Source organism: Nycticebus coucang, chromosome 22 (genome assembly GCF_027406575.1).
Source record: "Nycticebus coucang isolate mNycCou1 chromosome 22, mNycCou1.pri, whole genome shotgun sequence".
Classification (NCBI taxonomy): Eukaryota; Metazoa; Chordata; class Mammalia; order Primates; family Lorisidae; genus Nycticebus; species Nycticebus coucang.
Window position 1 is genome coordinate 33887908 of NC_069801.1, and position 24993 is coordinate 33912900.

Consider the following 24993-nt stretch of genomic DNA (forward strand, 5'->3'; position numbering starts at 1 on the left):
TTTAAATGTAACCATTTCCCTGTAGGAATGAAATGACATAAGGTCAGTTTTTAATTTTGTTTACTCTTCTGATTATTTACCACAGTTGACTTGTATCAAGAAGCAGTCTCTTTTTAGGCAGTTTTTGTTTTGTTTTGTTTCGTGGGGTTTTTTTTTCTTTTCTTTTTCTTTTTTTGAGATAGAATCTCACTATGTGGCCCTTGGTAGACTGCTGTGACGTCACAGCTCACAGCAACCTCAGTCTTGGGCTTAAGCAATTCTCTTGCTTCAGCCTCCCAAGTAGCTGGGACTATAGGTACCCACTACAATGTCCAGCTATTTTTTTTGTTGTTGTTGTTGTAATTGTCATTGTTGTTTAGCAGGCCCAGGCCAGGTTCCAACCCACCAGCCCCACTGTATGTGGCCGGTGCCTTGACCACTGAGCTACAGGCGCCAAGCCTGTTTTGTTTTGTTTTTGAGACAGAATATCACTCTGTCACCCTGGGTAGAGTGCCATGGCATCATAGCTCACAGTAACCTCAAACTCTTGGGCTTAAGTGATCCGCTTGCTGCAGCCTCCTGAGTAGCTAGGACTACAGGCACCCGCCACTGTGCCCAACTATTTTTAGAGACAGGGTCTCTCTCTTGCTCAGGCTGGTCTTGAATTCCTGAGCTCAGGCAATCCACCCTCCTAGGCCTCCCAGAAGGCTGGGATTATAGGCGTGAGCTACTGTGCCTGAGTAGGCTCATTTTTGATTTGTGAACTAGAAATAATATTGCCTGCCTTGCCAGTCTTAATAGATTTATCGTGTTGACATATGATTAAAAATGAGTTGATATAATAAAGCTTATTTAAAGGGATAAAAAATGTTTTAGAAATGGTAAGTGCTACAAAGGAGGGATTTGAATGAATGTTTGACAGAGAACCTAGTCTTAAAAATGGGGAAAGGATTCTATGAAAAAATAACATTTGAGCTAAGATTTAAAAGAAGGCTTTCTCTGCCTATATGAAGGTATGGCTAAAATTAGAGACTTAGAACCACGGCCTTGTAACTGCATAGCACTCTGGGGGAGGTGAGTGTTTGTCTCATTTGCTTTGATATGTATCTCATTTATCCTGAGATTATCACTTTTTTTATACATTTGATACCCCAGTATAATTGATATGTAGGTATTTACAATGCTGACAGACTCATTAAATTATGTTCTTTATATTCTCTTTACTAAGATAGGGAAGTGATAATGTAGAGAATGAGATAGGCTCTTTAAAGGTCCAATTTTCCTGTTTTATACTTTGTAGAAAAAAGCCTCAGAAAATTTGATTGCCTAGAGTTTTTATTTTTGTTTTAAATAGTATCAATGAAAAATATGTGTTTCTAAAAAGGCATTTGATATTTGAAAAACTCATTTATACGAAAGTTTTTTTATTAGTTCTGTTTAAAAAGTGATATGGTAGTATTAATATTATAAGTTTCTGGGAAGCGCCTGTGGCTCAATGAGTAGGGTGCTGGCCCCATATACCAAGTGTGGTGGGTTCAAACCTGGCCCTGGCCAAACTTCAACAAAAAAAATAGGCGTTGTGGCGGGCGCCTGTAGTCCCAGGTAGTTGGGAGGCTGAGGCAAGAGAATCGCCTAAGCCCAAGAGCTGGAGGTTGTTGTGAGCTGTGACACCACGGTACTCTACCGAGGGTGACAAAGGGTACTCTACTGAGGGTGACAAAGAGACTCTGTCTCTAAAAATAATAATAATAATACTAATAAGTTTCTGCACTGGCCACCTTTGGCCCTACTTGGCAATAAGGATAAGCCATGTATTTCATTAGTCAACCAGCTAGGTTACTTCAGTTATAGATAGTGAAATTGGGGCAAAGAAAAGACAGTGGAATAAAAAACAAGAAAAAAATGATAATGATGTTTAGGTGAAAATAACTTGAGGTTTTTATGTAAAGCTTTACTCATCAATATAGCAATACTATTCATAAGTGATTTTTTAAAAAACTGTACAATAATGTTTTTATCTGTCTTGGAATTATAGTGGAACTTCCTTATAGTGTCTATTGCCTTCTCTGTTCAATATTTTCTTACATAGAGTATTCATACCAGAATACTCAGCCATTAACAGAAGAATATATTATCTTTCAAATTCTTGCCTTATTAGTTATCAAAGATAGAAAGTGTTATAAAGAAATTTCTCATTATGTAACAAAGTTTACAGGAAAGTCACCAATTTTTTTTGACTTAGTCATCTCATTTTTGATAGATTGCAAAGGTCGACTGCAAGGAAGTACTAGACATCATATGTAATCTGGAATCTGAGGGTCAGGATAACACAGCATTTGTTCTTTGTACGACTTACCTTACCCAACAGCTCCAAACTGCAAGTGTATATTGTTCTTGGTAAGTATATATATTTAATTTTTATGTCTTTTGTTTGCTAGTACAAAGTATGGCATTTAGGATTTATGTAAAACATTTCGTTTCAAATATAAAATCTAAGGAAATTAAATGATGAACTGTGAATAAATCTTGCTTCTAAGAAAAATAATTTAATTAAAACTATCACTTGGTTAATCTAGCCAAGAAAGTGTAAAATGTTCCCCTCAGTCATCCCATAAAGGGTTATCTTTTATCTTTAACATGTGTTGAAGTTAAAATAATGTCAGTGTGGAACAAATGGGTGTTAAAATGTTCTCCTTTGTGTTTCTTAGTATCTTCTGGTAGGCAGTCCTCCCTCTTATTTGGAAGCACACTAATGAAAAGCATCAAATTATCTAGGTTTCTAGGTCATACTAGCCCTAGGAAAGGAAGTCCATTTGAGTAGCAATCTCCTTTGCAACTTTGTTACTACCCTGTTTCCCCAAAAATAAGACAGTGTCTTATTTTAAGGTGTGCTCCCAAAGACGCACTAGGTCTTATTTTCAGGGGACATCTTATTTTCGGGGAAACAGGGTATTTAGCTGAATTGCATTATTTCCGTTTTAATTCAGTTTATCTCATTTGCTTACTGAGTACTTAGTTGCCAGAAAGGAAATAGTTTATATAATCTTGTTTAGAGAAGTGGTGAGTATTTCAGAACCTAAGGATGGCTTAAAATTGGAAATAAGCATTTTGTTTTTACAAAAACCTGATAAAGCCTTTTGGACACTTTAGCTCTCGTTGATCTCCCTCTGGATTATCTGTGTATATTTGTATAATTTTACTGTTATTATTTTGTATGTTAATATAGGTTTTGTTTTTTCTTTTTTTTGTGAGACAGAGTCTATGTCGCCCTGGGTAGAGTGCTTATGGCATCACAGCTCACAGCAACCTCCAACTCTTGGGATTAAGCGATTCCCTTGCCTCAGCCTCCCCCTCCTAAGTAGTTGGGACTACAGGCGCCTGCCACAATGCCTGGCAATTTTTTTTTTTTTTTTTTTTTTTTTTGGTGCAGTTGTCATTGTTGGCTGGCCCAGGGCAGGTTCAAACCCACCACCATTGGTGCATATGGCCCAGCGCTGTTACCATTGTACTATGGGTACCGAGCCAATGTAGTTATTTTTGTTTACTGTTTCACTTAGAAATATTATTTGTGAACTATAATTATCTCACCCAACCCCTATAATAATCATTGTATAGTTGAGGCTGTAGAGAATCATATGATCTTGTGATTATTCAAGGTTTCAAGGTTAAGGTTGTAGAGCTGAGATTCAAGCCTAGGGTTTTGGGTTCCTAATCCAGTGCTTTTCTTCTGTACACTTGTTTTCCTGGCACTATCAAAATTCAAATTGTAGTCTTCATTTATCATAGAATCTACTATGCTAGAGTATATCTCCTATGTAAAAGGAAATAGTGGGATAGGAACTTAAATATATTTTGCTATAACCATTTTGAGTACTTTTTTAAGAAGCAAAAAAAGAAGTTATACAAATAAAAAGAATTGGCTCGGCGCCTGTAGCACAGTGGTTACTTTCCCAGCCACATACACCGAAGTTGGTGGGTTCGAACGCAGCCCAGGCCAGCTAAACAACAATGATAGCTGCAACAAAAAATAGCTGGGCGTTGTGGTGGGTGCCTGTAGTCCCAGCTACTTGGCACGCTGAGACAAGAGAATCACTTAAGCCCAAGAATTTGAGGTTACTGTGAGCTATGATGTCACGGCACTCTACCGAGGGCAACATAGTGAAACTTTGTCCAAAAAAAAAAAAAATAGAATTGCTAAGGGGCGGCTCCTGTGGCTTAAAGGAGTTGGGCGCCTAGCCCATATACTGCAGGTGGTGGGTTCAAACCCAGCCCTGGCCAAAATCTGGGAAAATAAAAAAATTGCTAAGTAGCAGTGAGATTTTTGATCACTCTGTAAAACAGAAGAGTTTTTTTAAAATGAACCAGAGATCTAGAGATTAAAGATTATAGCCTGAGTAAAACATAATGTACATGGTTCAAGATCAAACCCCTATTTTTTTTTCTTGTTATTATTAAAATAATTTCCTTTTTTATAATGAATAAATATCTGCTGGTTGTAGGTAGGTTTCCAATGTAAAGAATAACATCATAGGCCGGGCGTGGTGGCTCCCGCCTGTAGTCCCAGTGCTGTGGGAGGCCGAGGCGGGTGGATTGCCTGAGCTCAGAGGTTCAAGACCAGTATGAACCGTAGTGAGCCAGAGTAAGACCCCGTCTCTACTAACATCAAAAACAGCGGGACAGAGCATCGCCAGAGGAAGAAGAAAATGAACAACAAAAAAGAGCACTTCAAACAAGAATGAACAAGCTGAAATTAAAAAAAAAAAATTAAAAACAGTAAAAAAGAATAACATCATATAGGGAATGTGTTACAGATTTTAAGTGTTATTAAATATATATTCATAGTTTTATTAATATCTCTGTACAGCTTTCTTTTTATAGAGCCCCATAAATTTTTCCTCTTATTCACTCAGCCTTCATTTGATCTTCCAAAGATATTAGTGGCTCTAGGATTAATGCTGTTCCTCTACAACAGGAAGGGATTAGTAGGGATTTCCCTTTGTGACCTCCTGAGTAGGCATAATGAGCAAAGGAAAGAAAATCTTAAGTCTCTTCACACATTATTAAAAATAAGCTCCTTCCAAGCAGTTCAAGGAAAAATAGTGTCTAACTTTGTATTTCACCCTTCCATTGTTTTCAAAGGCTCTTTTTTTTCTTTTTTGTAGTGGGATATTGGAGTTAGAATAGCTGTAACATAAAACAGTGAATTTTACTAGGGAAAATTAACCACAGGAATTCTGTTCAAATAACATAAGATTCTTTTGTTATTCTGGGGGAGTAGGAGATAAAGAGTATTTGTTTGGAAAAAATAATGTTCTTTTTCTTTTTCTTTTTTTTTTTTTTTGTAGAGACAGCGTCTCACTTTATGGCCCTCAGTAGAGTGCTATAGCATCACACAGCTCACAGCAACCTCCAATTCTTGGGCCTAACCAATTCTCTGGCCTCATGCTCCCAAGTAGCTGGGACTACAGGCGCCCGCCACAATGCCCAACTATTTTTTTCCTTGTAATTGTCTTGTTTGGTGGGCCCAGGCTGGATTCGAACCTGCCAGCTCCAGGGTATGTGGCTGGCACCCTAGCCACTGAGCTACAGGCACTGAGCCTAAATTTGTATATTTTTAAGAGCTAGGGAATGGGCTAATTGATGGGTAGTAGAACATCTGAACATTAGAAGCATACATACAATGGAATCATTTCAGTAAATTTTTTTTTCTTTTTCTTTTTTTTTTTTTGGAGAGGCAGAGTCTCACTTTCTGGCCCTCGGTAGAGTGCCGTGGCCTCACACAGCTCACAGCAACCTCCAACTTCTGGGCTTAAGCGATTCTCTTGCCTCAGCCTGCCAAGTAGCTGGGACTACAGGCACCTGCCACAACGCCCGGCTATTTTTTGGTTGCAGTTTGGCTGGGGCCGGGTTTGAACCCGCCACCCTCGGTATATGGGGCCGGCGCCTTACCGACTGAGCCACAGGCGCCGCCCTCAGTAAATTTTTTAATGGCTCCTATTTTTTTAGAGATAGAGTCTCACTTTGTCACCCTTGGTAGAATGCCACGGCGTCACACAGCTCACAGCAACGTCCACCTCTTGGGCTTAGGTGATTCTCTTGCCTCTGCCTCCCGAGTAGCTGGGGCTACAGGCACCTGCCATAATGCCCAGCTATTCTTTTTTTGCAGTTTGGCCGGGGTGGGTTTGAACCCATCACCCTCGGTATATGGGGCCGATGCTGTACTCAACTGAGCCACAGGCGCCGCCCATGGCTGTAATTTTTTTTTTTTTTTTTTTTTTCTGAGACAGATTCTCAAGCTGTCACCCTGGGTAGAATGCCTTGGCATCACAGCTTACAGCAACCTCCAACTCCTGGGCTCAAGTGATTCTCCTCCCTCCGCCTCCCAAGTAGCTGGGATTACAGGCACCTGCCACAAGGCCCAGTTATTTTTTTGGTTGCAGCCATCATTGTTTGGTGGGCCTGGGCTGGATTCCAACCCACCAGCTCAGGTGTATGTGGCTGGTGCCTTAGCTGCTTGAGGCACAGTCGCTGAGCCATGGCTGTATGTTTTTAAAAATCATATTGCTAAAGTAATTGAAGAAATATTTGTCCCAGTGCATGTGTCATGTAGCGGACTATAAGGTGCTGTTGGTTTATGGTTTCAGTGTTCCAATGTACAATGTTTCAATAGCTGATTAAAGTGACATCTTGCTGTCCTCACAAGTAACATACTGGTTGTCATAGTTTCAGGCCTATTTGTATGTTTTGGTGAGTATTAATTTTAAATCATTGATTTGGGCTGGGTGTGGTGACTCATGCCTGTAATCCCAGCATTCTGGGAGGCCAAGGCACGTGGATTGCTTGAGCTCAGGAGTTTGAAACTAGCCAGAGCTAGAGTAAGACTCTTCTCTACTAAAAATAGGAAAAGTAGCTGGATGTTTTGGTAGGTGCCTGTAGTCCCAGCTTCTTGGGAGGCTGAGGCAAGAGAATTGCTTAAACCCAGGCATTTGATGTTGCTGTGAGCTGTAACAGCACGGCACTCTACCCAGGGCAACAGATTGAGACTCTGTCTTAAAAAAGAAAAACCTTATAGGTAATATATATACATACATACGTGCACACACACATATAAATAAATCATTGATTTGTACTGTGTAAATATTTCTTTTTTTCTGTGGGAGTAGCTGAGAGCACCCCCACTTCATCCCCCTACTTTGTGGCTCTGCACACCAGGGAGCCCCCTCCCAGGCAGGAAGGGGGAAGAAGCAGGTGAGCAGGGCTTATTAGGTTGTGGCTTCTTAATAAATGTGTTTTGTTATGGAAAAAAAAAATTATATATATATATATATATATATATATTTGTAGAGACAGAGTCTCACTATACCGCCCTCGGGGAGAGTGCCGTGGCGTCACACGGCTCACAGCAACCTCTAACTCTTGGGCTTACACGATTCTCTTGCCTCAGGCTCCCAAGCAGCTGGGACTACAGGCGCCCGCCACAACGCCCGGCTATTTTTTTTTTTGTTGCAGTTTGGCCTGGGCTGCGTTTGAACCCGCCACCCTCGGCATATGGGGCCGGCGCCCTACTCACTGAGCCACAGGCGCCACCCCTGTGTAAATATTTCTACAAATAGAAAGTACATGATAAAAATGCTCTTTTGAAACTTGTGCTTATTTGGAGTTAAACTGGAGCCTGAAATACTTAGTCTAGAATAAATCAAGCTCTAGATATTATGATTTATCATTTTAAGAACCTTAATTCTCAACCTGCTTTTCACCACTTTAGCAGAGTTGCCTAGCTTTACTGAATTTTAGATAGTTGATATCATTTAACCTTTTATCTTCATAATCAGGATTTACTGGCTTGATAATTTTGTTCTGTTCAAGTAGTATAGATTTCACATACAGATAATTTTGACAGATAATTGTTCTTTATCTCTGAGGATATATATAATTCATTTCCTTTGTTCTTTAAAATTCTATACTATTCTCAAAAGTTTTTATTACTTAAGATGTTTAATTTTCAATAAAATAATTATATAAGTTTAAAATGAATAGTCATCCCAACTTGCCTAGCAGGCATCTATTTTCACAGCTGGCCTACGTCAGTTTTGACTGTGGCTAGGATAGAAGCACTAGTCAAATAAAGACAACAAACATTTAAAGGCATTAAAATTAATTATATCTGTTATAGCTTAAGTATGTAATCATTAATCATTGTAAGGTTTGATTATACCTTTTGAGACACTGTATATTCATTTTCATCTTTGAAGCAAAATTTCTTTTTGTTTGTTTTTGAGACAGAGTCTCACTCTGTTGCCCTGGTTAAAGTGCCATGGCATCATGATACTTCACAGCTACCTCAGACTTTTGGGCCTGAGCATTCCTCTTGCCTCAGCCTCCCAAGAAGCTGAGATTACAGGGGCCTGCCACAATGCCCAGCTAGTTTTAGAGACCGGGGAGTGAGATGATAGGGGGGTATCTCACTTTTGCTCAAGCTGGTCTTTTAAACACTTGACCTCAAGCAATCCACCCACCTCAGCCTCCAAGAGTGCTAGGATTACAAGCATGAGCCACTGCACCCAAGCCTTTGAAGCAAATTTTATAACTAGGTAAGAACTTGGGGCTTGGACCCCGTATCTCAGTGGTTAGGGTACCGTCCACATACACTGAGGCAGGTGGGTTCGAACCCAGCCTGGGTCTGCTAAACAACAATGACAACTGCAACAAAAAAATAGCAGAGTGTTGTGGCAGGCACCTCTAGTCCCAGCTACTTGGAAGGCTGAGGCAAGAGAATCACTTAAGCCCAATAGTTAGAGGTTGCTATGAGCTGTGATGCCACAGCACTCTACCAAGGGCAATTTAGTGAGACTCTGTCTCAAAAAAAAGAATTTTGCCTTATGAGAGCCCCACTTCTTTTATTTTTGAGACAGAGACTTACTTTCTCACCCTTGATAGAGTGCGGTGGCATCATAGCTCACAGCAACCTCAAACTCTTGGGCTTAAGTGATTCTTTTGCCTCAGCCTCCCAAGTAGCTGGGCCCATAGGTGCCCCCCCACAATGCCTGGCTTTCTTTTTGTTGCACTTGTCATTCGTTGGTGTTTTAGCTGGCCGGGGCCGGGTTCCAACTCACCACCCTTGGTATATGGGGTCAGCGCTCTACCTACTGAACCACAGGCGCCACCCCCCATGCCCAGTTACTTCTTTAGAAATATAAGAAAATAAATTCTGTTAAATATGTTTACTTTTAGTCTGTTATAAAAATAGATCTTTTCATTTCTTAAGCTTTGGATTTGTTTCCAACTTCCTGGAATAGTGTCTATTAATACCAATATAGAATACCAGTGTTTTAAAGCTAACTTATGAAAATAACATGGATTTATTACTGAAAACCATTTAATGGGCCGAGGGTGATGGCTCACACCTGTAATTCTAGCACTCTGGGAGGCCACAGCGAGATGATTCCTTGAGCTCAGGAGTTCAACACCAGCCTGAGCAAGAAGGAGACTGTCTCTACTTTAATAATAATAAATAGTCATCCAGGCATGTGGCAGGTGTCTGACTACTCATGAGCCTGAGGCAGGAGAATCACTTGAACCTAGGAGTTTCAGGTTGCTGTGTCCTATGCTGATGCCATGGTACTCTAGCCCAGACAACAGAATGAGACTTTGTCTCAAAAAAAGAAAAAATCATTTAACAAATATACATTGTTGGGCGGCGCCTGTGGCTCAGTGAGTAGGGCACGGGCCCCATGTGCCAAGGGTGGTGGGTTCAAACCCAGCCCCGGCCAAACTGCAACAACAAAAAAATAGCTGGGCGTTGTGGCGGGTGCCTGTAGTCCCAGCTGCTTGGGAGGCTGAAGCAAGAGAATCACATAAGCCCAAGAGCTGGAGGTTGCTGTGAGCCGTGTGACACCACGGCACTCTACTGAGGGCAGTAAAGTGAGACTCTTGTCTCTACAAAAAAACAAAAAAACAAATATACATTGTTTGTTGATGTTTTATTTAAGAGCCACATTTTTTAAATGACAGCATTCTCCTCAGTTTTGCTGTTTGTTTTCCTTATATTTACTTTTTCGCATTTGTTTTCCTAGTGAATATTTTTAGAATTCCTATATTTTAGCCATTTCCAAGAGTGCTATTTGGCTTATTTTGTTGGTAGTGTGATTATCTAAGCATTCCAAAATACGGGCCTTATGTAGTATGATGACATTTTAGAGCTGAAAAGGCCCCTTAAGATCAGTATATTAGAAGTGTACCTTTAGGCCCAGGAGCAGTGGCTCACGCCTGTAATCCTAACACTCTAGGAGTCTGAGGGGGATGGATTTCCTGAGCTCAGGAGTTCAAGACCAGCAAGAGCAAGACCCCGTCTCTAAAAATAGGGAGGCACAGTGGTGGTAACCTATAGTCCCAGCTATTCAGGAGGCTGAGGCAAGAGAATTGCTTGAGCCCAGAAGTTTGAAGTTCCTGTGAGCTATGACGCTAAGGCACTCTACCAAGGGTGACAAGTGAGACTCTGTCTCAAAAAAATAGAATAAATAAAAGCCTGTGTATCTTTAGAATATAGCCACATCAGTGAGTAGGGCGCCAGCCCCATATACTGAGGGTGGCGGGTTCAAACCCGGCCCCAGCCAAACTGCACCAAAAAAATAGCCAGGCGTTGTGGCAGGCGTCTGTAGTCCCAGCTGCTCCAGAGGCTGAAGCAAGAGAATCACCGAAGCCCAGGAGCAGGAGGTTGCTGTGAGCCATGTGACATCGTGGCACTCTACCGAGGGTGGTAAAGTGCGACTGTCTCTACAAAAAAAAAAAGAATATAGACATGTGTGGTGGCTCATGCCTGCAATTAGAGCAATTTAGGAACTAAGGTGGAAGGATAGCCTGAGGCTAGGAGTTTGAGACTAGCCTGGGCAACGTATCTCTACAAAAAAAATAGAAAAATTATCTAGATGTGGTGGTGTGCCTATAGTCTCTGCTACTCAAGAGGCTTAAAGCAGGAGGATTGCTTCAACTCAGGAGTTTGAAGTTGGACTCAGTTATGATGACATTATTGCACTCTAGACCAGGCAACATAGTAATACCCTATCTCAAAAACCAAGCAACAAGAGCAAAAAAACAAGTATCTATTAGTTTTGTATATATTTCTTTGGTAATGTAGTGATGTCTGATGATCTGTGTCTATAGAAAAAGGTTTAATTCAGTCAATATAATTAGCTACTATTGTAAAGAATAAAACCTTTTAGATTAAGATAGGGTCTAAATAAGGTTTTTTAAATGTCATCTTAAAGGAAGTAGTGTTTTGTTGTTTTTATTTTTTCCCCAGACACAAGAAAGAAGTCAATGAATTTTCAGGGAGAATTCAACAGTTTTTTATCTAGTTTTTGTTTTCTCTACTGTGAGCTTACTTTTCACAAATAAAAAATGGGGTTGTTGGGGGCAGGGCAGCAAATACAAGTTATTTTAAATGTTTTACCATAATCTTTCCTTTTTCTTTTTTTTTAATAGGGAACTGACTCTGTTTTGGAGTAAACTGCAAAGAAGAATCGACCCTTCTGTAGATACTTTTTTGGAGCGTTGTCGTCAGTTTGGTGTCATAGCTAAAACACAGCAGCATTTATTTTGCCTCATTAGAGTTATACAAACTGAAGTGAGTAATTTATGCAATCTGTGTTGATTGTTTCTAGAGGGAAGAAATGAGTGGAGAGATAACTTCTCAAGAAATTTCATTTTAGATAAGGAAAGATAAGAAATAATGAGGTTTAATAAGATTTTGGAGTTGGCCACATCTGGCTATTTCTACATAATGATTTCCTAGGAATTCATCATATGTCTTACTGGAAAGTAGTGATTTGAAGGGATAGACTGTCTTTTCTAAGCAAAAGGAACATTGTTTCTTTGCTGGCAACCTTAACTGTTCTGCGTCTCCTTTTACGGAAACCACTTCTGTAATTTCTGTATAGGCATGTTTGCTTGCTGATTTAGTAATAATTATAATTGAAAAAATGTTGCATTTTAGTTTCTTAGGGGTAGAGTAGTATCTTTTCTAGGTTTTGAAGTAATAGAACAATTCCAGAATCAACTCTACACAGGTTGTAAACTTCTGTACAAGTAGGATACAGGTTAGATATTTTTGGAAATGGTATATTTCCTAAAATGAAATGAATTGACGTATGTAAAACTGTTCCTTGAATTCAGCATCGTAGATATCTGGGATGAGTCCTATGCTATGCTCTATTTTTGTTTTTTCTTCTTTTTAACATCTACTCATGGACTGAGATTTTTTTTTCTTTGAGACAGAGTCTCACTGTGTCACCCTTGGTAAAGAGTGCTGTGGCATCACAGCTTACAGCAACCTCAAATTCTTTTTCTTTTTTTTTGTAGAGACAGAGTCTCACTTTATGGCCCTCGGTAGAGTGCCGTGGCCTCACACAGCTCACAGCAACCTCCAACTCGTGGGCTTAAGCGATTCTCCTGCCTCAGCCTCCCAAGCAGCTGAGACTACAGGCGCCTGCCACAACGCCCGGCTATTTTTTGGTTGCAGTTTGGCCCGGGCCGGGTTTGAACCCGCCACCCTCGGTATATGGGGCTGGTGCCCTACCGACTGAGCCACAGGCGCCGCCCAGCAACCTCAAATTCTTAGGCTTAAGCGCTTCTCTTCCCTCAACCTCCCAAGTAGCTGGGACTTACAGGTGCCTGCCACAACACCCAGCTATTTTTTGGTTGCTGTTGTCATTGTTGTTTTAGCAGGCCCAGGTGGTGCTGGAACCTGCCAGCTTCGGTGTACGTGGCTACCTCAAATTCTTAGGCTTAAGCGCCTCTCTTCCCTCAACCTCCCAAGTAGCTGGGACTTACAGGTGCCTGCCACAACACCCAGCTATTTTTTGATTGCAGTTGTCATTGTTGTTTTAGCAGGCCCAGGCGGTGCTCGAACCTGCCAGCTTCGGTGTACGTGGCTGGCGCCTTACTGAGCTACAGGTGCCAAGCCTAATTTTTTAAATTTTTGTCTTGCTGTATTGTCTAGGCTGCCCTAAAACTTGTAGGCTCAAGCAGTTCTGCTGCCTCAGCCTCCCAAAGTGCTGGGATTATAGGCATGAACAGGGCACCTAGCCTTTTTCTTCTTTTTTTTTATTTTAATTTAATTAATTAATTAATTTATTTATTTAGAGACAGAGCCTCAAACTGTCACCCTGGGTAGAGTGCTGTGGCATCACAGTTCACAGCAACTTCCAACTCCTGGGCTCAAGCAATTCTCCTGCCTCTGCCTCCCAAGTAGCTGGGACTACAGGCACCCGCCACAACGCCTGGCTATTTTTGGTTGCAGCCGTCATTGTTTGGTGGGCCTGGGCTAGATTCAAACCTACCAGCTCAGGTGTATGTGGCTGGTACCTTAGCCGCTTAAGCCACAGGCGCCAAGCCGCCTTTTTCTTCTTTAACAGACATTTTAATTTCTTGTTGCTATATAGTATGTTACACAAACTTAGCACTTAAAACAATGCCTATTTTTATTAGCTCACAGTTCTGCAGGTCACAAATCCAGTACCACGGGGCTACATTGCCATCTTAGATGATCACAAAGCTAAAATCAAGGTATTGCCCAGGCTACATTCTCATCAGAGGCTCTGTAGAAAGTCTACTTTCTGGCTTATTCTTGTTGACAGAATTGTTCCATTTGGTTATAGGACTACAGTCTTCATTTTCTTGCTGGCTGTCCCCAGGGGCTTTTCGCAGCTTCTGGAAGCTACCCCTTTATTGCTTACTTCCATTTTTAATCAACAAAGGTGCGACAGATTCTTGTGCTTCCAATGCAACATCCTCCATTTATGACTTCTAGGCTCAGATTTGAAGGGATCAGTTGATTAGCCCAGAACCACCTGGATAATCCATCTACCTTAACATGAACTGATTTAAGACTTCAATTACATCTGCAAAGTCCCCTTTGCCATAACTTAATCACAGGAATATTATCATATCTATATAGTTTTAACCTACACTCAAGGGGAAGAGCGGTGAAGGGTCACTGGGGGTCACAGAAGAATTCTTACCACAGGGAACCACACAGGAAATGGAAAAGGTGCTAGAAGGTTAGGGGAAGCAGGTTTCTGAAACAGATGAAGGAATTTGCTGTCTGTCAGCCATTTCTCTTATATCCTCATCTAAGGTACTTTCTACCATAATATTTATTTATGATATTTGGTCTGAAGGGTAGAAGCAGAGTGAGTATAGGGTCTTTTCTTTTTTCTTTTCTCTTTTTTTTTTAGACAGAGTCTCACTATATTACCCTGGGTAGAGTGCTGTGGTGTCACATCTCACAGCAACCTCAAACTCTTAGACTTAAGGGATTCTTTTTGCCTCAGCCTCCCAAGTAGCAGGGACTACACGCACCCACCACAACGCCTGGGTATTTTTTTGTTGCAATTGTCACTGTTGTTTAACAGGCCCAGGCTGGGTTCAAACCTGCCTGCCTTGGTATATGTGCCTGGTGCCCTACCCACTGAGCTATGGGTGCCAGGCCAGGATTCTTTTCAAAACAAGACTCTGGATTTTCTAAGAGAGATAATCTAGACTATATGAGTTGGGATCTGGGATCTGTTTCTATTATGAGTATCAGACATCTCATAACAGTAGTGGCCTAAAGAAATAGAAGTTTCTCCCTCTCTCATACAGGAATATTGTTCAGGTAGACCAGGTTGCTTTAGTGGATCCACATATCAGAATATCAGAAATCCAGGTTCCTTTTATCTTCCATCAACACATAGCTTCTATCTTGTATTCCAATCCCATCTATAATGTGAGAGGAAGCCAAACTATGAGACACCTCTCCCTGTTCTCCCAAGACACACACCCACACCCACATGTAGCTGCAACTGAGGCTATGAGTGTGCTTATTATTATATATGACTTTATAACCATTTAAAAATCAGATGTTTTTTTAGAAGGAGAAAAGGATATTAGGAGATAGCCAATAACTGTTCACATAGCCCTTAGGATGGGAAAGGTTAATGATGCTGAAGAGCCTTTGTGGGCATTTATAGTACCTCTTTATTTTCTGGGCTTCAGTTTCCTACAAAGACCTTAAAGATGCTTAGAATAGTTAAACTTTGATTGCGTGACTTGAGAAAGTCATAAATGGAAGGGATAACTTTTAAATTGAGGGTATCTCCCAAGACTTTAAAATTAGTGTGAAAGGTTTCGGCGCCTGTGGCTCAAGCAGCTAAGGCACCAGCTACATACACCTGAGCTGGCAGGTTCGGATCCAGCCTAAACCCAACAAACAACAATGAAGGCCGCAACCAAAAAGAAAAAAAAAACATAGCCGGGCATTCTGGCAGGCGCCTGTAGTTCCATCTGCTTGGGAGGCGGAGGCAAGAGAGTCACTTGAGCCCAGGAGTCGGAGGTTGCGGTGAGCTGTGATGCCCCAGTACTCTACCCAAGGCGACAGCTTAAGGCTCTGTCTCAAAACAAAACAAAACACAACAGTAACAACAACAAAAATTAGTATGACAGAATGCTTATAGATACCATAATATTTTGAGGTAAAAGACGTAAGAAGAAGGATCATCCTGAATCCAGTTTACTTGGCCATGAGGCACTTTTTTTTTTTTTTTTTTGAGACAGAGTCTCAAGCTGTCACCCTGTGTAGAGAGCTGTAGCGTCACAGCTCACAGCAACCTCCAACTCTTGGGCTTAAGCGATTCTCTTGCCTCAGCCTCCCAAGTAGCTGGGACTACAGGCGCCCGCCACAATGCCTGGCTGTTTTTTGGTTACAGTTGTTGTTGTTGTTGTTGTTTGGCGGGCCCAGGCTGGATTTGAACCCGCCAGCTCTGGTGTATGTGGCTGGTGCCTTAGCCCCTTGAGCTACAGGTGCCGAGCCTTGTTTACCAATTTAAACAGTGAGAATAACTCTTTGTTATTTAGGTATTCTGTTGAATGTTTACTATGTAGTATAATCACTTTATATTATTTTACTTCTTCTTCCTCTTTTTTTTTTGTAGAGATAGTCTCACTTTATAGCCCTCAGTAGAATGCTGTGGTGTCTCACAGCTCATAGCAACCTCCAACTCCTGGGCTTAGGCGATTCTCTTGCCTTAACCTCTTGAGCAGCTGAGACTACAGGTGCCCACCACAATGCCCGACTATTTTTTTTGTTGCTGTTTGGCTGGGGCCAGGTTCAAACCCGCCACCCTCGGTATATGGGGCCAGTGCCCTACCCACTGAGCCACGGGCGCTGCCCATTTTACTTCATTTTTACTATTTTTCCGATGAGGAAACAGGTTTAGAGAAGTTAATAACTTGTTACTACGGTGAAGCTGGGGTTCAAAGGCAGCCAAAGTTTGACTCTAAGCTTTTTTAGCCACTGCATTTTAAGCTACTTTGCTTAAAAATGATCTTGCTTTTTTTTTTTTCTTTTACTATTTTGGTAAACATGGGGGTCTCTCTGTGGTTGCCCAGGATGTCTCAAACTCTTGCCCTTGAACAACCCTCCATCGCAGCCTCCCAAAGTACTAGAATTACAAGTGTAAGCTACCACACCCAACAATCCTGCTTTTCTTTTTTCTGATTTTTTTTTTTTTTGTTTTGTTTTTTGTTTGTTTTTTTTTGAGACAAAGCCTCAAGCTGTCGCCCTGGGTAGAGTGCCATGGCATCACAGCTCACAGCAACCTCAAACTCCTGGGCTTAGGTGATTCTCTTGTCTTAGCCTCCCAAGTAGCTGGAACTACAGGCACCCGTCACAACGCCCCAGCTATTTTGTTGTTGTTGTTGTTGCAGTTGGCATTGTTTTTAGCTTGCCCCAGGCCGGGTTTGCCAGCCTCAGTGTATGTGGCCAGTGCCCTGCTGACTAAGCTACAGGCACCAGCCAACGGTCCTGCTTTTCTTTGCTCATGTTATGTAGAATTTCATTTCCACCTCTCAGATTAAAAAATATCTTGTTTGCACTAATCTTTTATCACATATGACTGGGTTTTCTTCCTGATTTGTGACTGGTTCTGAGAATTTGGTACCATAGAACGATTTCTTGATTTCTGTTGTTTTTCCCTGGAAAGCTGAGATTTAATTTATTTCTGACTACAACATACAAAATTTTTTCAGAAGGAAATGGAGAGGATCACTTATTTTAGCTTTAGTGTTTAAAAAACCCTACAGAAACATGGAGTTTCTTGAATTTAATCTTAGATTCACTTCTATACCTGTGTTTCCTCTTGCCCCTATTCATTTAAACCTTATCTTCTCTACTCAGCTTCACACCTTCCTTTAATCCTTCAGTGACCTTATTTACCCTGAATTCCTTTGAATTCATGTGCATTTACTGTTTGTACTTTCAGCACACAAATAAGCTCCTTGGAGGTTAGGGCCTGCTTTAATAGGCCAGTGCTTTGTAAAGTTGGATCCTTTATTTTGTTGTTAAACTGTAACATCTAAGACAGTCCTTTGCATGTTGAGGCAAGAAGTACATAAATGCAATTCTTTCACCTGAAGAAAGATTTAAGATAGAATTTAAAAACTTCAATGCTGGGTGGCACCTGTGGCTCAAAGGGGTAGGGCGCCAGTCCCATATGCCGGAGGTGGTGGGTTCAAACCCAGCCCAGGCCAGAAACTGCAAAAAAAAAAAAAAAAAAAAAAAAACTTCAATGCTGGCGGCGCCTGTGGCTCAGTGGGTAGGGCGCTGGGCTGGCCTCATATACCCAGGGAGGTGGGTTCAAATCCAGCCCCAGCCAAACTGCAATAGAAAAAATAGCCGGGTGTTGTGGCAGGCACCTTTAGTCCCAGCTACTCGAAAGGCTGAGGCAAGGGAATCGCCTAAGCCCAGGAGTTGGAGGTTGCTGTGATCTATGTGACGCCACGGCACTCTACCGAGGGCTATAAAACAAGACTGTCTCTACAAAAAAAAAAAAAAACTCTTAAATGCTTTGAGAGGCTAACTTACTTTATGAGTGAAAATTATGTATTATGTAAACTTTTTGGTGTGAAAAATACAAACTTTTCTTTCTTTTTGTTTTTAATAGGCACAAGAAGCTGGTCTTGGAGTGTCAATTTTACTATGTGTTAGAGCTCTTCAACTCAGATCAAGTGAGGATGAGGAAATGAAGGCATCAGTTTGTAAAACAATTGCCTGTCTTTTACCAGAAGACTTAGAAGTTAGACGAGCCTGTCAACTTACAGAATTCTTAATTGAACCCAGTTTGAGTGGATTTAATATGTTGGAAGAACTATATTTGCAACCAGATCAAAAATTTGATGAAGAAAATGCACCGGTTCCTAATTCTCTGCGTTGTGAGCTCTTACTAGCTTTAAAAGCCCATTGGCCTTTTGATCCTGAATTTTGGGACTGGAAAACTTTAAAACGACACTGTCACCAACTTCTAGGACAAGAAGCCTCTGATTCTGATGATGATTTAAGTGGCTATGAAATGTCTATTAATGACACAGATGTTTTGGAATCATTTCTCAGTGACTATGATGACAGTAAAGAAGATAAACAATATAGAAGAAGAGATCTGACAGATCAACATAAGGAGAAAAGAGACAAAAAACCCATTGGCTCTTCTGAAAGATATCAGAGGTGGCTTCAATATAAGTTTTTCTGTTTATTATGTAAACGAGAATGTATAGAGGCCAGGATTCTTCATCATTCTAAGATGCATATGGAAGATGGAATTTATACCTGTCCTGTTTGTATCAAGAAATTCAAGAGAAAAGAAATATTTGTTCCTCATGTGATGGAACATGTTAAAATGCCACCAAGCAGAAGGGACCGATCTAAAAAGAAATTACTGTTAAAAGGCTCTCAAAAGGCTATTTGTCCTAAGAGCCCCTCTGCAACCCCAGAGCAGAATCATTCATTGAATGAGCAAGCCAAAGGAGAATCTCATGAATATGTCACATTCAGCAAATTAGAAGATTGCCACCTGCAAGACAGAGATTTGTACCCATGTCCTGGTACAGACTGTTCCCGTGTATTTAAGCAATTTAAATACTTAAGTGTGCATCTCAAAGCTGAACACCAAAATAATGATGAAAATGCCAAGCACTACTTGGATATGAAGAATAGAAGAGAGAAGTGTACTTACTGTCGACGACATTTCATGTCGGCTTTTCACCTGCGAGAGCATGAACAAGTGCATTGTGGTCCTCAACCTTACATGTGTGTATCTATAGATTGCTATGCTAGGTTTGGATCAGTGAATGAACTACTTAACCATAAACAAAAACATGATGATCTGCGTTATAAATGTGAATTGAATGGCTGTAATGTTGTTTTCAGTGACTTGGGACAACTTTATCACCACGAAGCACAACATTTTAGGGATGCATCTTATACATGTAGCTTTCTCGGCTGTAAAAAGTTCTATTATTCCAAAATTGAATACCAGAATCACCTCTCAATGCATAATGTTGAAAGTTCCAATGGAGATACAAAGAAATCAGTGAAACTTGAGTCTGCAACAGGTGAAAAGCAAGATTGTATTGACCTGCCCCATCCACTTGACCAAACTGATAAATCACATTTACCTGAGGATCTTCTCTTCTGTGCAGAATCTGCAACTACTCAGATAGATACAGAAACTGCAGAAAACCTGAAAGAAAACAGTGACAGTAATTCTAGTGATCAGTTAAGTCATAGCTCTTCAGCTTCAATGAATGAAGAGTTAATTGACACACTAGATCACTCTGAAACAATGCAGGATATATTATTATCTCATGAGAAAGTCTTTGTGCCCTCCAGTTTAAAAGAAAAATGTTCAAATGTGGCAGTTTGTTTTGATGGGACTAAGTTTACCTGTGGTTTTGATGGCTGTGGCTCCACGTACAAAAATGCAAGAGGAATGCAGAAACATCTACGGAAGGTTCATCCATACCATTTCAAACCCAAAAAGGTAAAGACAACAGACATCTTGCCCTGTTTGGGTAACGGACATAATCAAACAACTGAAAAGTTTGATGCAGAAACAAAACCCAGCTCAGATACAAACAGTGACTCTCCAGATGAAAGTCTAGATCACAGTGTCCATACCAAGTGTAAACGAGAACATCAAGGTTATTCCTCAGAAGCTTCCATTTGTGTTTCTAAAAGGCCATGTACAGAGGATACCATGTTAGAACTTCTATTACGCTTGAAACATTTAAGCTTGAAAAACTCAATAACACATGGATCTTTCTCAGGGTCACTACAGGGGTACCCATCCAGTGGTGCTAAGTCTCTTCAATCAGTTTCATCTACTATCTCAGACCTTAATTTTCAGAATCAAGATGAAAACATGCCAAGTCAATACCTTGCACAGTTGGCAGCTAAGCCTTTTTTCTGCGAGCTTCAAGGATGTAAATATGAATTTGTGACCAGAGAGGCTTTGTTAATGCATTATCTTAAAAAGCATAATTATTCAAAAGAAAAAGTTCTTCAGTTAAGCATGTTTCAACATCGGTATTCCCCATTCCAATGTCATATTTGCCAAAGGTCATTTACAAGAAAAACACATCTTAGGATTCATTATAAAAATAAACATCAAATTGGCAGTGACAGAGCAACTCACAAACTATTAGATAGTGAAAAATGTGATCATGAAGGTCCATGCTCAGTAGATAGGTTAAAAGGTGATTGTTCTGCCGAACTTGGAGGTGATCCCAACAGTAATTCTGAGAAGCCACACTGTCATTCTAAAAAAGATGAATGCAGTTCAGAAACAGATTTGGAGTCATCTTGTGAAGAAACAGAAAGTAAAATATCTGATATTTCATCACCAATAGGCAGCCATAGAGAAGAACAAGAAGGAAGAGAGGGAAGAGGTAGCAGGCGAACTGTTGCTAAAGGAAATCTGTGCTACATTTTGAATAAATACCACAAACCATTCCATTGTATCCATAAAACTTGCAACTCCTCATTCACAAATCTAAAAGGCTTAATTCGCCATTACAGAACTGTACATCAGTACAACAAGGAACAATTATGTTTAGAGAAAGACAAAGCAAGAACCAAAAGGGAACTTGTGAAATGTAAAAAGATATTTGCTTGCAAATATAAGGAATGTAACAAACGATTCCTGTGTTCTAAAGCTCTTGCTAAGCACTGTAGTGACTCTCATAACTTAGACCATATTGAAGAGCCTAAAGTACTTTCTGAAGCTGAATCTGTGGCAAGGTTTTCTTGTAACCAGCCTCAGTGTCCTGCTGTTTTTTATACATTCAGTAAGTTGAAGCATCACTTGATGGAACAGCATAATATTGAAGGCGAAATACATTCAGATTATGAAATTCATTGTGATCTCAATGGCTGTGGCCAGATTTTCACCCACCGCAGTAATTACTCCCAACATGTATATTACCGACATAAGGACTATTATGATGATCTCTTTAGAAGTCAGAAGGTAGCAAATGAAAGACTACTAAGGAGTGAGAAGGTATGTGAAGCAGCTCACACTGAGGGGCATGAACATCAGACTACCAGGAGATCATTTAATGCTAAGACTAAAAAGTGTGGCTTAATCAAAGAAAAGAAAGCTCCAATTAGTTTTAAAACAAGAGCTGAAGCCCTCCATATGTGTGTGGAGCACTCTGAGCACACACAGTACCCCTGCATGGTTCAAGGATGCTTATCAGTGGTGAAGTTGGAGAGCAGCATAGTGAGGCATTACAAACGTACTCATCAGATGAGTAGTGCCTATTTAGAGCAACAGATGGAGAACCTTGTCGTTTGTGTTAAGTATGGTACCAAAATTAAAGAGGAGCCCCCTTCTGAAGTGGAGACCTGTATAAAAAAAGAAGAAAACACAGGCTGTGAATCCGAGCACACAAAGCACAGCCATTCCCCAGAAGACAGCATACCGCTCCAGAACACTGATTCCTCTCATCCAGGTGAAAGGGATGGAGGTCAGAAAGGGTGTATAGAAAGCAATCCAGTATTTGATGCAGACACTTTGCTGTACCGGGGAACTCTGAAATGTAACCATAGTTCAGAAACCACTCCTTTGGAACAATGTAATATAGTTCAGCCTCCTCCTTATAAAATAGAAAATTCCATACCTAATCCTAATGGAACTGAAAGTGGGTCTTATTTCACAAGTTTCCAGCTGCCTTTACCAAGGATCAAAGACTCAGAAAGTGGGCAGCACAGTTCAGGGCAAGAAAATATTGTAAAAAATTTGACCCATGTCCCAAAAGAGAATTTTAGGAAGCATTCACAGTCCAGGTCATTTGATTTGAAGACTTACAAACCAATGGGATTTGAATCTTCATTTCTGAAATTTATTCAGGAAAGTGAGGAGAAAGAAGATGATTTTGATGATTGGGAGCCTACAGAGCACTTAACATTAAGTAGTTCTTCACAGCCCAGTAATGATTTAACAGGGAATGTTATGGCAAATAATATAGTGAATGACAATGACCCAGAAGTTGACATACCTCATTCTTCCAGTGACTCTACAATTCATGAGAACCTGACTGCAATCCCACCTTTAATAGTAGCAGAAACAACAACAGTTCCTTCCTTGGAAAACCTGAGGGTCGTATTGGACAAAGCATTAACAGACTGTGGAGAGCTTGCCTTAAAACAGCTTCATTATCTTCGGCCAGTGGTTGTCCTTGAAAGATCTAAGTTTTCCACACCAATTTTAGATCTGTTTCCAACAAAAAAGACAGATGAGCTTTGTGTAGGAAGTTCCTAAATAGCGATTTCGTTTTAGAAACAGACTGGCTCTAACACTGCAACATGGGGACAGTTGCCAACTCGAACAAAGGCTAAGACCCAGCTACACCATTGTTTAGGGTAGAATAGGCTGTGTATTTACATGGATGTATAATATCTATGTCAGCAGTATTGGCTGAGTCTATTAGCTCTCCAGTTGGTTTATTAATTGGGTTTTTTGTTTGTTTATTAAAAAATGGAACTGTACTCTTGTTTGGTGCTAATTAATACATCAAAATATACTGGGGCTTCCTTTTTCAAATTAAGTGTGCATGATTGTATATGAAAAAAATACTAAGGTCCCAGGGAGGGAGGGCTAGGGAAAGGGATATGGAGTTCTTACTTGACTTGAATGTGCACCTGAGGGTGCTTTGTGTAATATATTGTACACTACAGCATCTTATATTTTTTGAGTTGAGTTTCAATAAATTACAATTTTTCACCCATTTCTTGTTTACGCATAATGAGTTTTCATGCCACACGTAAACTGGAATAACACTTATTTTTTGGAATGTGTGCTCATTTTACCCCAGTAATTTTTCATTTCTTAAAACTAACCCATTCAGATGAAGTTTTTTTTTATTTTTAAATAACTATTAAAATTTTTGTGAAAGAAAATTCTGAGATTGAGTAATTAACTCTGGGAGTCAAAATTGCTGCCAGCAGAGGGTATCCAGAAGTTGGCCAGGTAGAAAGGAGAGGGTATGCCAAGCAAAACATGAATGGGAGAGCAAATTTCCTAGGAAATAGAATTTTTTTTTCTGGGAAATAGAATTTAATATGCTAACAGTAAAAGGTAAGCAATAGAAAGGGGTGGGGTGGGGTTATTGCACAGAGAGGTAGAAACCAAAACATGAATCCTGGGAGTTTGGACTCCTGTGGACAGGTGAGAGCCTTTGACAGATGTTAAGCAAAGTAAAACATTCAAATTTTAATTTATCGATAACTTGAAATGTGGAGTGTGATTTTAAGAGCTGAGAATGGAACAGATAAGACTGTTGAAGTTAATTGAGGCAAAATTGTAGGAGGCAAAAGTAATTGAGAGTCTATACTGACACACGTAGCAGAAGGCAGAGTAGATGAAATCAAGGATTATCTGGGCGTGGAGAGTGAAGAAAATAATGTGAGGCAAACCCCAAAATTTAGTAGTGAGGAAGAATGGGCATTAAGAGGATGGAAAGCCAAGATGAGCTTGGTGTTTGGATGTCTTGAGTTTCAGTGGACTGTGGGCCATCTTTGATAACAAGGATAGCAATGTGTTCTAATTTAGTATCTTTATTCTCTTGTTTCTTGTGACGTTTCCAACCACTTTCCTTAGCTAGCAGTGAAATGACTCAAACACAAACCTATCATCTCTCATTCCTGCATTAGGTTTTCAAGAGTTCCAGACACTTCCATTCTCTACTTCTACCCAGAATTCTCTTGCTTCATTGTTTCCCCCCATTTTAATCACCACATGTATAAAAAGAAGTGAGGAACTATGAATGTTCTTGATTAGCTTTCCTGGGAGTATTCTATTCCCAATTGTTTCTCCGTTTCGGATTGCCTACTACCCATCTCCTCTCCATTTTGAGACAGTCACTCTTGTCTTCCTGGCTAGAGTGCATCACAGCTCACAGCAGCCTCAAACTTCTGGGTTTAAGTGATCTTCTTGCCTCAGCTTCTCAAGACTACAGACTTCCACCACCATGCCCAGCTAATTTTTTCTGTTTTTGATAGAGGCAGGGACTCATTTTTGCTTGGCCTGTTCTTGAACTCCAGTCCTCAAGCAATCCTCTGTTTCAGTCTCCCACCATGCCCCACAAGATTGCCTACTTCAGAGCTGAGCTGCCCAGGACATAGTCTTTGGGGGACATAGTCATTCACCAATATATGCACATACTCAAAAAACAGTTTCAGATGCTTTTGTAGACAAAAATACAAAGTAAATTTCTCAAAGCCTGCATTGGGGTAGCTCAGAACATTGTTATACCAAGTGTGGTAGTGGGCCAGCAACTTATTTATTTGCAGTTTTTGGCCAGGGCTGGGTTTGAACCTGCCACATCCGGCATGTGGGGCTGGCACCCTACTCCTTTGAGCCACAGGTGCCGCCCTAGCTTGTTTATTTTTTTAGAGACAAAATAGGGTCTCACTTTATCGTCCCAGTAGCTGGGACTGCAGGCACCTGGCTATTTTTTTTTGTTGCAGTTTGGCTGGGGCCAGGTTCGAACCCGCCACCCTCCGTATATGGGGTCAGCGCCCTGCCCACTGAGCCACAGGTGCTGCCCAGCAGCAGCAACTACTGGACCAAAATCTGCATTTTCATAAGATCAGATGAATTATACATAGGCACAAAAAAAATGGTGGAAGTACTGGCCTGGAAT

The 24993-nt window shown here is 40.6% G+C and overlaps 1 protein-coding gene and 1 long non-coding RNA gene across 2 annotated transcripts in view; one reads left to right on the top strand and one right to left on the bottom strand.

Moving 5' to 3' along the window:
- The window catches only part of RLF (RLF zinc finger), a 111358-nt gene extending 88282 nt beyond the window's left edge, over positions 1-23076 (top strand). Inside the window, exons 6-8 of the mRNA XM_053576234.1 lie at positions 2240-2376; positions 11461-11602; positions 17958-23076. Of these exons, the coding sequence (XP_053432209.1) occupies positions 2240-2376; positions 11461-11602; positions 17958-22610 (4932 nt within the window). The 3' untranslated portion in view covers positions 22611-23076. The remainder of the gene's footprint in view (positions 1-2239; positions 2377-11460; positions 11603-17957) is intronic.
- On the bottom strand, positions 13190-20100 carry LOC128575028 (uncharacterized). The gene is made up of 4 exons (XR_008376896.1): positions 19967-20100; positions 19733-19852; positions 19465-19529; positions 13190-15403 (listed from the first exon to the last, which is right to left on the bottom strand). It is a non-coding gene; the product is annotated as an uncharacterized LOC128575028 (long non-coding RNA).
- Positions 23077-24993: the final 1917 nt, after the last annotated feature.